The 12974-nt window shown below is 42.2% G+C and overlaps 1 protein-coding gene across 1 annotated transcript in view; it reads right to left on the bottom strand.

Annotated features, from left to right (window-relative positions):
* Positions 1–6409: 6409 nt before the first annotated feature.
* MREG (melanoregulin) overlaps positions 6410–12974 on the bottom strand; it is a 61055-nt gene continuing 54490 nt past the window's right edge. Inside the window, exons 3-5 of the mRNA XM_082689104.1 lie at positions 10879–10969; positions 9204–9367; positions 6410–8208 (exon numbers count right to left, since the gene is read on the bottom strand). Of these exons, the coding sequence (XP_082545230.1) occupies positions 8074–8208; positions 9204–9367; positions 10879–10969 (390 nt within the window). The 3' untranslated portion in view covers positions 6410–8073. The remainder of the gene's footprint in view (positions 8209–9203; positions 9368–10878; positions 10970–12974) is intronic.

Raw genomic sequence — 12974 nt, 5'->3', positions numbered from 1 at the left:
TGTATTTGTAAACTCAAAACAATTCATAACGGATCATTCAGTATCTAAGCATAAAATATTTTTTAAAAAAGTAAAATATAATAAGCTAGCAGTTTTACTCCTGGAGAATTAGATCCCACAAAATGAATTAAGGAGCCACAGGTGGGATCATCTTTGCCTCTGTTTTGGATGTCACCATGTGAGACAGTGAGAGACCCAAGGATGAAAGCTGCCAACTAGTGGAAACAAGGAAAGCCCCATGAAACAGATGTTTTAAACATGAAGCAGGTGTGGATGTTTATTTATACCTGGCTGCTATATAGATTGACATTGTTAAGACTTCAAAGTAGGCGTTCTCCCCATAGGCAAAGGACCAAGGAAACAGAGGAGTCACAAAAGAAAGAAAAGTGGTAAACAAGCCTATGGACTAATTTTCACCCTAATAAGCAGAGATGCAAAATAAATCAACAGCCCCCACCCCCCACAACCCGGTGTATATTCCAATCATAACAAAGATACAGGGGAATTATATTTCCAGACACCACTGCTAGAAAGAGCATAAATTGATAGATATCTTTTGGAAGATGTTTGATGTGGTATATAAGGAGTGATTTAAACAATCATTCCCTATGATTCTGTAATTCCACAAACAACACAGAACAAAGCAATATGCATGAAGATGTTCATTGCAGAGAAAAAGTGGAAACAACCTTGAAATGTCCAAAAATAGATGAAAGATGATAAAATGTGTTACATCTATGCAATGTACCATTAGGTGGCTTGTAAAAATGATGCTCTCAGAGGCTACTTAGTAACAGAAAATTGTTTATGCCCTGTGAAATGTGGTAAACGGTCAGCTCATATGTGTATCTTTGGCTTCCATCATGTTTTTAAAATTTTAATGTAGTAACCAACATTTTAAAACTGACAAAATCTACATAAAAATGTTTCCTTGGCTCGTCTCAAAAAAAGTCAGATAACTGGCAAAACAGTCTATTTGCATTCCAACAATCTTTCAGAGCTGAGTAATAACTGTTCCCTTTTTTTTTTTTTTTATTTTGTTTATTGATTTGACAGACGGAGATCACAAGTAGGCAGAGAAGCAGGCAGAGAGAGGAGGAAGCAGGTTCCCTGCTGAGCAGAGAACCGGATGCAGGGCTCTATGCGGGGCTCTATGCGGGGCTCAATTCGGGGCTCTATCCCAGGACCCTGGGATCATGACCTGAGCTGAAGACAGAGGCTTTAACCCACTGAGCCACCCAGGCCCCCAACTGTTCCCTTTAGATAAGGAGCACAGAAACCCCTTTGATCCACAGTCCCCACCCAGCTGACCCTCGGAGACATTTCAGTTCATGACCCCTGACATAAATTAAAAATTGGGATATAAAATTGTACATATAAATTTTAAATATGCACATAAAAAAGAATGAAATCTCCCAAAATGTTACAAATAATTGTGTTAGAATTATAGTACTACAGTTTTTTTTTTCTATTTTAAAATTTGCAGCATGACTTTCAAGTTTTTTAAATGGGTTAGAAATTGACATAAGTCAATATAATTTTTCATCAAAGATCCAGTCTTTTAGTAAATTTCCGTGTTCTCAGGCAATTAGAAGAGGAAGGTAAAGGCCGTAGGTCTCCTCTCTGGTAATCTTGCAACCAGGTGATATGAAAAGTGAATCTTATCCCCAATTCTCCTAAACATACAGCACTTATTAGCCACAAGCTAAACATTTTCTTCCTGTAACACCAGAGAATTCTCCCTTTCTTTTCTCAAGACCCACAGTAGGTCTTGAGACTTGATACAAATTTCATTTTTAGGTAGACACAACAGTACCCTGATAACCAAACCAGGTAACGCAGCCTCAGATCTGTGAAGTACGAGGACAAAGGTCATATAAGGCTTTAGGCCTTGAGCAGTGCTTGGTCTAACAGATTCTTAGCAACATCTTCCTACAAAGATGATGGAGCCAGTGTTTCTAGCTAAACACTTACTAGACTATGACTCATTTCATAAATGGAAAATCATTGCTAACATGCTTTCTGCAATCTAATGAAACTTCAGGTGTAAATTTTGCTAAAGATCATTGAAATGATTGAACAGCCATTTGGGAAGTGGATTCCTGATGAGAATACTTCAAATGCTAACTACATATCTCTAGGATGTATGATGGAGTTCACTTACACATTTCGCACTGCTCATGCTGAAGAATTTTTTAAGTAAATTGCTACCTAGAAACTACAACTCTTGGTTTTTGCAAATACTTATAATACTGTTGTTTCTAAATTTAATTTCACTAAATGCTTAGAATATAGATGAGTAGAAAATCAAATGAACCCCACTTTTATACTAAATGATTAAAGGAGACTCAAGCTAAGACCTGGGTCCCTGACTCAGTTTTCTACCACCCACTCTCTTAAACCCTGATGGTAAGGGATTTGAAAATGGAGATGCCACATATCCTTTTGTTGTGTGTCAAAGCAGGACATGAACTAATATTCTTGAAGCAAATAGTAACACTTCTTGAAACAGTACACAGTGTTCCGAGTGGCTGCCCCTTTTAACTCTGTTCATAGTAGTGACATGGAAATTGAGAACACTGCTTTCAGGGCAACTTAACCCAATTTAAACATATTCCTTGTGATGTTAGTAATAGAAAGTTATCTGTAGAAATGAATGAATGTATTACTCTCATGGAAAAGAAGCCAGGGCTGTGCCATGATGCCTCTGTGACCCCTGAAGAGTAATCAGATAAACTGGTTTCTGCTGTTGTCAATGCAGATCTCTTCCAGAAGCTACTGATTTTAAACTGATGCCCCCTAGTGAAACTTACATGTGATGTCTCAGCTACAGAAAAGTCACTTTCATGATATCTTTAAAAACTGTTTAACCACTTATGTTAAATTAATTAATGGATCATGATATCCACACATGATAAAAAAAATTTTTAAAAACAATGTCTTAATTTGAAAGCCAAATACATTTTGAAATAACTTGCAATTCAATAATACGTTATTTCAGTAGATAACTGCTCTGGCTTGGTTTAGTAACCAAAAAGTCACTATATATGGGTCATACAAAACATAGACTTGGATATTGTGAATTATTTGCTCTGATAGTGTCACAACCGAGTTTCCTGGGGAAAGATTTTGAAATGGAGCAATGAAAGAAGTTATCAGCAAACACCTACGGAGAAGAGAAGGCAGGCAGGATGGGGGGAAATGTTACTAAAGTGGAGTCACAACAAAGGCTTCAGCCAACCTAATGGGGGTCTCTGGAGCTGGGATAACTCTTCACACACCTGTACCAATGAACTTCCTGGACAGGCTGGGAACCATGGGAGAGACAGCTGTCATCAGTCGATGGCAGTTCCCAGGGAGCCTAATCTGAGAGCCCAGACACCGAGACCGCCAGCAGCTGAGGGAATCTTCCAGCCCCAAGGACAACAGGCTTGAGCAGTGTCCCCACATCCTCTGTTATAGTTCACCCCTACAATGTGCAGATCCGCTGGCTCCTTATGGCAAGTTCTGGGAGGGACCCCTCCAAGGAACCTGCTGCATTTCAATTCTTGAGAAATGAAGAAGGCTAACCAGACAACAGTTAGCCCCACGGCTGCAGCTGGTCTCAAGGTCATAGCCATGGTGACTATCATGTCTCTCCTCTAGATTCCTGAATGGTACTCCTCAAAACTCTCAAGGTCTTCAAAAGCAAGGAAAGGTCTGAGTAGCTATTGTAGGCAAAAGGAACCTAGGGGACCATGGAGGCTAAATGAAGTATGATGTCCTAGATGGGATCCTGGAACAGCGAAAGACGTAAGACAAAAACTAATACCTGAGTAGACAATGGGCTTTACTTCGTCATGATTACATATCAATATTGGCTTATTAGATGTGACAAATCTACCACACTAAGGTAAGACGTTCATAGTGGAGAAAACTTGGTGTGAGGTATATAGCACCTCTTTATGATCTTTGCAACTTTTTTTTATAAATCTAACACTATTCTAAAACCAAGATTATTTTTTAAAGTAACAAGGAAAAAAATTGGATAACTCATGCGTTGGTGGGTCTGATAAAAACCTAGCTCCTGATGAGCAATTTTTCAAATGATGTGTGATTCTGGCCTTCCCCAGAACCCTAGAGATCTATGTTGTTATTCTCCTATTGAGTTTTCCAGAAATTCCACACAACCTCTTCTCCTGTCCCCAAGACTTATATAATCAAAAGTGTCTGCAGGGTCGTAGCCTAGACCTGCTTTGGAGCCTTTTCTTGCCCTAGACCTCCCTCAGGGGTCTAATATTTTCATGACACCCCACTATCAAGGGTGTAGCAGTAATATTCCAGGTGAGAATGTAAAGAGGCTTGCCAAGCGTTCTGATGCCTTCTTAGCTGTGGGAGGTGAAAGATGAAATAACTTGTCCTTTCCTTCAGGGAAGACGTTCCAGCAATGGCCCTTGACCATTGGACCCCTAAAATCCACCAAAGTCGGAGGTCCCTGAGACTTTGTAGGATTCTCCCATCCTCTGAAGTGTATGTCTTTTCTCCTGCATTTGCCACTTCGTACTCCTCAGATCTAATGCCATTGAGATAGATGACCCATGTGATATTCTGTAGAATGACCACATGATATCTATCCCTTTGGACTATATTGTAGAGGGTGAGAGAGTCTAGCTTGGGAGAAAGTCCATTAATATTACCATTGTCCATCACAAGAGAATGCAGACATTTCTGGTCTGCCTTTCCAATGAGTATGGAAAGAACATATTTGCCAGATTAATGGCCACATGCCATGTAGCTGAGTCTGTGCTCATTTGTTCTCACAAAGATTCCGCATCTGGTCCAGCGGCTACTTGGTTGAGTTTTCAATAATTCACTTTCATTCTCTGGCATCCATCTAGTTTTCAGAGGGGCCAGCATGGTGAATTAAATGGAATTATGGTCAAGACCAATGTCCTGCAAACTTTAGGTCTTCAAGGGCATCACTAATCTCTGCCATCTCCCTGGGATGCAGTGTTGACTTTGGTTTACTGTCATGGCCAGGGGCTGGAGCAGTTTGACTTTCCACTAAGCTCTCCCACTAGGACAGTTTTTAACTCAGAGGCCAAAAAATAAATGGTGGTCCTGCCAAGTCCCAAATACATTCAGCCCAATAATTTCTTCTGGACGTGGGGAGATGAACACTGGATAGATCCATGGACTCAGTGGAACTACTGTGTTAGATCTGGACTAGGACTCCATAAACCCTACAGACCTCCATTCTCCAAGGCACACTATCATGATGCTCTTGTCCTTGAGTATCTGTGTCAACTTGGAAACTGTGTCCTACATCCTCAGAGTGTTTTTGTACACACTTTTCCCCAGTGTACAGTTATCCAGGGAAATGACTGTAGGTCCTTTTGAGGAAGGACTAGGGAAGTCTTTGCTGTATATACTTGCAGTGGTGTTGCAAAGACCTCCTCTTGGGGATCTAGACCATCCTCCGGTCACTAGTTTTTGGATCTAGAAAATAGCCAGGGTCTGGAAACCTATCAAGAGATCATAACTTTCTGTTAGGGTAGCTGTGCCCCATCTATCTCCTGGTCAGCGTTCTTGGAGATCTTTCGCTGGTATAGCTTGAGCAATATTCTTACTGGTCACCCCTCTGTTCCGCCTCTAGGGATGCTGTGTTCTATTAACCGTCTCCAACTCTCTCTGCAGGGACCCTCAGACCTGACCACTCATTATGATCCTTGTGTCCACTTTGCTTCTGCCAGTGAAGCACTGCCCCTGGACCCCTGTTTGTCCACCTGCATTCTATTAGTGAGCCCACTTCTGGAACAGCATCTGGACCACAAGCCTTCTCACTGAGCTCCTCAGTGATGTGGCTTCCCCCTCACCAGTGCATTCCTGATCACCTTGCTCCGCGTGTCCACTGTGCCTTCCTAGGTGCCCCCTTCAAAAAAACATGAATACTTGATTGTTTACTGCCATAATATCCATGAAGCAGGACATCAGCAAACTCCAGGGTTTCCCCACTGGAGCACATTAAAATAAATAACTTTTAATATGGAAAGTTCCATTCATCTCTACCATCTGAAAGCACTGTGCATACACAGATGAACCTTTGAGAAGTACTACAGTGGTCAACAGGGAGACATTTAGAAAGTAGGAAAACCCTCCAGCCGCCAGCACATCTGTCGATCAGGTCCTGCCGAACCCTGTGTGAGCTCTGGAGTGGTCCATGCAATCATCCTTGAGCCTGCCATGTATTGTGGTATCACCTGGACTTGAGCACAGATCTGCCCTTTGACTTGCTTTAGGACAAGGGGGAGAAGGTCCTTAAACCCATTTGCCTATCAGCTTCTTTACCCTTTATTATAAAGGGATTATGGAAAGAATGATCTGTTCCCTCTTATTTCTTGGAAATATCACACACATCCAGCTGAAAAGAAAATAGGAAAACTTTTTAATTCCCTGCAAGGAAAAATTCCTGGATAATTCCATGTTTCTTATACTCATAGAGACATTCTTATCCTTATTCATACATCACCAAAAATAAAGACAATGTTTACAATTAATTCTCCAAAGATGCAAAAAAGGCAGAAAGACAAAACACAAATTCCAAGGACAGACATGGAAACAATACGATTTAGAAAGATTTATTGTTTATTTTTAGTTTTGTTTTTATTTATTTGTTTCACTGTTTGTACGTTTATCTCGCAAGAGCCTACAGTAGTGAGGGAAATCGTCTGCAGGCTAATTTTAAACAATGTGTGAGAGAAGTTAAGCATTAAATATAAAAAATAAAACTTTTGGCTTACTTACTATACTAGAAAGAATCTTCCTGAAACATGTCAGTTAAGTTGATCTGCAATGGATTAATAAATGAAGAACATGTATCTTCCTCTAAGAAATATTTCAAACATTGTATATACTACTAAAAGAGCTGGTCAGCAAGTTTTCAAGTCACCATCCCCTGGACAAACTAAAGACAAGTTACGCTTTAGCTGAAGTCAGAAGAACAAAGTCTGTAGGAGTAAAAATATTGCCAGTGTTCTCAGCAATCTACCAATACATCTGACAGGTTCTGAAAGTCTACTCAATAATGTGAACCAGGAGTCATTTTCCGGCAAGCTCCTTGCTTGAGTGGCAAGTAACTTCCGAGGCTAGACTTCTCAGTCTGTGGAGAGAAGCAAGTTGTATTGGCAGCATTGCTCCATCTTGAAAATCCAGAAGACAGTCCTGCAATGACCCTCTGTGTAACAGAGCTGCAAGTCTGCACTGCGGGTCTCTGGGCAAGTGTGACTCTGCCGCTGAGCCAGAAGCAGATTAAAGAGAACAGGAGGAAGTGGAGGTCAAATGTTTCAGTTGATAGACGCTAGCCCAGATAACATACCATGGCCTTGAGGTCTTGAAATGGATGAGATGCCAAAGTGAGGTAATTAAGTATTGATAATGTTAAGAATTTAAGATGCATGTCCCCCCACTGAGGACAGAGCTTTTTGACATGGGATTGATCTATCTGGAAGTCCCTTCTGGGCAGCCCTGTTAGATATTCCTATTATCTGCTACATTAGAACCTCTGAAGAATTCTGACTTATACTCAAGATGATGCCTCTGACACCTGCAAGGTTCTGAAGGAGCTTCCAAATCAAATAAAAGTCACATGATGCCTGGTATTATTTTAGCATTAGCTTATATTACATAGTGATTATTTAAAATTCAGTAGTCCATATTTGGGCTCAATGATAGCTTTATCAGTCTTATTGTTTTCTTACCTAGAACATCCCACTCTCCCAATAGGCTTGTTGTACAACCAAAACCAAAATGGGGACAGTGGGTTCTTGAAATCTAATCAGCTGGGAGGAAAGATCCCAGTGACCATATCCCTGATGCAAGATCCCAAGTGTGTTTCAACACAACCCAAACATTTCTTATCATAACATCCTCTTGAAGACCAAATATTCCAAACCCTTAGTTTTTTGTAGGATTTAGAATGATTTTTCACTTAGCTAGCCCTCCACTTGCTTACTGTCTTCTATATGCATTTGTCCAACTTGGATTGGCTGTTGAGTACCAGCAAGGGGATCCCAATTCTGCTTCCTAGACTGTCCTTTAAGGACTTGGAAACGGAAGGTAGTGCAGTTCTTTCTGGCCATCCGCCAGGCTTGGGACTCCTGGCTTCTTGGGGTAAGTTCGACTGGCGATTTTAAAGAACTCTTCTGCTGCATCGAGAGCAATGAGACGGTCCTGCCGAAGATTTAAACATACAAGCATTGTCAAGATGGGAACTCAGCCATGTTGATGGGAAAACCAATCTAGTAACAATACCCACCCTAAAAATAATCATGAACAAGTAAAACATTGCTTCAGTTTTTCTCAACAAATTTAGAGATGTCCCTAACCTCTACTCATATTACCCAAGAAACATTCCACATTCATAGTAGAGTCCCTTTCAAATTCTTTTTTAATCTTAGGTCATATATATATATATGTATATATATATATATATATATATATTTTTTTTTTTTTAAGATTTTATTTATTTGTTTGAGAGAGAGAGAGAGCATGAGAGGGGAGAAGGTCAGAGGGAGAAGCAGACTCCCCATGGAGCTGGGAGCCCAATGCAGGACTCGATCCCGGGACTCCAGGATCATGACCTGAGCCGAAGGCAGTTGCTTAAACAATTGAACCACCCAGGCTCCCAATCTTAGGTTATATTAACAATGTTTCTCACATCTCTGACCTACAAATGATTCGAAAAGCTGGCTGCACAGCAGAAGTGGTTGAAAAGTACGGATTCTTGAGCCACAACCTGAGCCTCAACAGGGCTGAGTGCAATCCAGAAATCTGAAAATTTAAAGCCCGCCAGGTGGTTCTGATGCTGTCGGCTTCTGGAAACCAGCGTATAAGATGCCAGCTTCGTCTATCTCCCCAAACTGTGGTGTCGTGGTGGTGCTGGAATGATGAGTATTTGGAATAACAGTAAAGCAAAAACTTAAAGCAAAATGAGGGCACTTAAAAAATACTGGAGTGCCTGGGTGGCTCAATCAGTTAGGCATCTATCTACCTTTGGCTCAGGTCATGATCCCAGGGTGCTAGGATCGAGCCCCATGTTGGGCTCCCTACTCAGGAGGGAGTCTGCTTCTCCCGCACCTTCTTCCCCTCCCCCAGCCCCCACTTGCTCTCTCAAATAAATGAATAAAATCCTAAAAAAAAAATGCATATATATATATATCACTTACCACAACAAAGAGGTATCTCTCCGAGAGCTCCCAGCTTGTTGGAAAAATACTGGTTTCTTCAGCCAGTTTTAACAATATCTCCCGAGCCTTCCTTGTATTTTTAGAATCACTAATGGTGCTGAGTTTCGTCACGGACAACAAAGAGTCAGCTTCCTTTTGAAAACCTACAGACATTATATGTTAATAAAAGAAAAAAAGGAGAAGAAAAGAAAACCTACAGAGATAAAACTTTACCCCTCCTGTAAATACAGTATCGATAAGAAATGGCCATCCTGCAGGAGATTAAGAAGGTACCCAGGGGTGCCTGGCTTGCTCAGTGGGTTAGAGCCTCTGCCTTCGGCTCAGGTCATGATCCCAGAGTCCTGGGATCAAGCCCCGTATCGGGCTCTCTGCTCAGCAAGGAGCCTGTATCCCCTCTCTCTGCCTGCCTCTCTGCCTTCCTGTGATCTCTGTCTGTCAAATAAATAAATAAAACTTAAAAAAAAAAATGAAGGTACGCAGATGTGCACTCCAAACAAACGTCAGAAGCCAAGGCCCTGCTCCGCGCACTCCTTCCCAGGTCAGTGTGACTGGCAGGGTCTTTAAAGCTCTTTTGAGATTTCTTCTGGTCTCATTTTCTTCGTTAACTTTTCCCTCTGAGTTAAGTCTCAGAACCTCACCCACTGACAGCTTGCTACTCCCACCTCTTTTTTGGGCACTGAAATCCTCCTCCTACTCCTTCCTCTTCCCCTACCTGCCTCTGCATTTTGGGACCTGCAAAGTGGTTGTCTCCAGGCTTCTACTTCTCCAAGCCCACATTCCTTCCCCTGAGGCAATAGTCTTGTTAAAAAAAAAAAAAAATTACTCACCCTAAAATATGAAAGACTGAGAGATTCAAACCTGCCTGGACTAACTCACTTTATAGAAGGAGACAATTAAGTCACAAGAGTGGTGAGTCAAGAGGGCAGGGGTCCATCCCACCGTAACCCAACGGAGCAATGGGGAGTGATGCCAGCAACCTGTGAACAGGTACGAGGCCAAGGGATTCTGTTCTCTTCCAAGGCAGAAGGATGGAAGACTTTGAACTCAATACATTCATGCTTTAAATACGAAAACAAGATCATTTTCCAAGGTGAGGGGCCACGTTTACTATATCATGACTCTAGCCGACTTAAGAAAAACCAACGCCCAATGTCTTTTTTGATGCCACAGGTCTATGTCCCAACTTGGAAGGTTTCCCAGCTTTGAGTCCTTCCGAAAGTCCACACTGAGTTTTGCTCTCTCTCATACAAACAACATTTCTTTCCACCTGCCTCATCTTCAAGCACCTCCTAACTGGCCAATCACGCTCATCTAATTCAATCCATGATGTACACCGCCAGAAATATCCGGTGGTGGTGCCCGCATGCTTCCCCTGCCTGGGATACTCCGCGCTGAGCACAGATGGGAGTAGCACATGGCCAAGTATGTCCTCAAGACACAGGCTTGTAGGAACAGAAATATGAGATGTTTATGCTGGAGGATACAAGGAGCACAGGATTGGGACCGTAACCCGTACAGAACAGCTCCAATCAGTCAGCTGCTGACGTGTCTTCTGGCCTTTGATACAAAGCTCGAAGAAGATCTCGAAGAAGAAAGGGAAGAGGAATGACCACCCCTGGCTATCTGTACCATTCTCAGTCACTCTCAGACTCACCTAAATCCTCTAAGATACGTTTCCATCTATTTCTCACTTCCCTCCGGATCTGCCGCAGGGTGTAGATATCGTAGTTGAGTTTTTGCCACTCCTGAAGGAAAATAAAAACGCGGATTTATTTTCACCCCTTGCCGTCCACTGTTCTCTAATGCCCAAATGGACACTGAGTGAAACAGGTGGGTCTCCTCTTCACCAGGCTTCAAAACCTTTCTGAAAGGAGAGGAGGGCACGCGTGAGAAGGCGTCAGCAGGAATCCGACGGCTCCCATCTCCAGGGCCTCAGCCTGGGGCAGGCGATGTTCCTTAAACTCTTCCTGTTCCCGGTGTCTCAGCCTCAATGCTCTTATCTGTGAAGTGGGGGTGTCGAAAGGGATGACTTCATTCCAGGCAGTTATAAAGATTAAAGGTGTAGAATGGCACACACCGACATTCAGTGAGCCCCTACTAAAACCCATGTATGACCAAAGCCATTTTATCCCTGAAGAAACTAAGGCCCGAAGACATTAACTGGGGCATCCAATACCATCCAGCTAATTGGTACCAGAATTGGTATTTGCATCCAGGTCTGACTCCAAAGTTCATGAGAAATACGGCACACAGCACACACCAAGACTTTATCTCTTCCTTTGTTATCAGAGTACAGTAGACCTGGGAATCCCAAGTTTCTGGCTTCCTGCCAGCGTCTTCTTCACCGTATCCCAGCACTGCTTTCTTTTGCTTCAATAAGATTCACAAAACAAGGCAAATCTTTTCAGGCAGAATTGTTTTCAGAACTGCTAAAAAGCTATCATTCTCAAAACTCCAATCTTATGGGCAGTACGGCCATCACATTGGTCTCCAAACAGAAACTGAATCTTTCAGAAGCATCAGAATCTTTATTAAGCTAAGCGTTTCTTTTAAATATCACGGGCATTTTTTGTTAAGGAGCCTTATCTATACAGAACAGTCATTTTAGAGAGTATACTTTTTCTTTTCAGCAAAAACATTAACCACACAACTGTTCTAACACACAGCTTCAAAGAACATCATTCTTTTTTTTTTTTTTTAAGATTTTATTTATTTATTTGACAGACAGAGATCCCAAGTAGGCAGAGAGGCAGGCAGAGAGAGGAGGAAGCAGGCTTCCCACTGAGCAGAGAGCCCGATGTGGGGCTCGATCCCAGGACCCTGGGACCATGACCTGAGCCGAAGGCAGAGGCTTTAACCCACTGAGCCACCCAGGCACCCCAAAGAACATCATTCTTAATGCTCAATTTAAGATTCAAGTGTGTGATACTCTGACTCCTCTAAGGGCAAATGTTTCAGGGATGACACCCATTTCCTACAGTTCCTGTGGAGCCCAACCTTGCTCGTTGCTAATCAGCTTTCATGACTGGCTAGGAGACATCCATTTAGCTGCCATTCACAAATATTTATAGATACCACTTTGAGAAGAAAAACCAGTGAAATAAAGGGAATTTTGTTACAACTACATTTTAGATCTTGTATTGAAGGACAGGCCATCAAAAAGGCATTGATTTCAGCCATTTTTTTTAGAAGCCAATAAGTGGGGGAATTTGAGGACTCTCTCCTGGTCTTCTGTAGGGCTTTTGTTTGTTTGTGTCTTTGTGTTTTTTGTTTGTTTATTTTTTGGACCAAAGGCATGTGTGAACATGTGTGGGCACGAATGTGTGGTGACGGAGGTCTGGGATAAAGCCTGTGCCCTGGAAGAAAGCAAAGTTAACTGAGTCATCTTGGAAATATGCAACCCTGACCCATCTTGAGCATCATGTTCAGGGCATGATACATATAATTCGCTACAGAGTGGGTAAGTTGGGGGGAAACCTCCACAATTGTTGTTCTTGTTGGATGGGTCTTATTGTACCACATTGGCCATTCAATGTAGAGCATTCTGGAAAAAAACAAGCCTGCTGGAGCCATCCTGCCTGGGTCTGGGTCCCGGCTCCATCATTTCCTAAGAGCCTGGCTTTACGCAAGTTCATAACTTTGTCTCATGGCCTCGTGTGTGGCATGGGGACACTGTATTACCGACCTCATGGGCTTATTCTGAGGAACACGTGTGTTCATACAAGTGCTGAAAGGGACATGTGATGCCCA

The sequence above is a fragment of the Mustela nivalis genome (genome assembly GCF_964662115.1).
Source record: "Mustela nivalis genome assembly, chromosome: 11".
NCBI lineage: Eukaryota > Metazoa > Chordata > Mammalia > Carnivora > Mustelidae > Mustela > Mustela nivalis.
The sequence above is the reverse complement of the archived record's forward strand: the minus strand, read 5'-3'. Positions and strand labels throughout refer to the sequence as shown.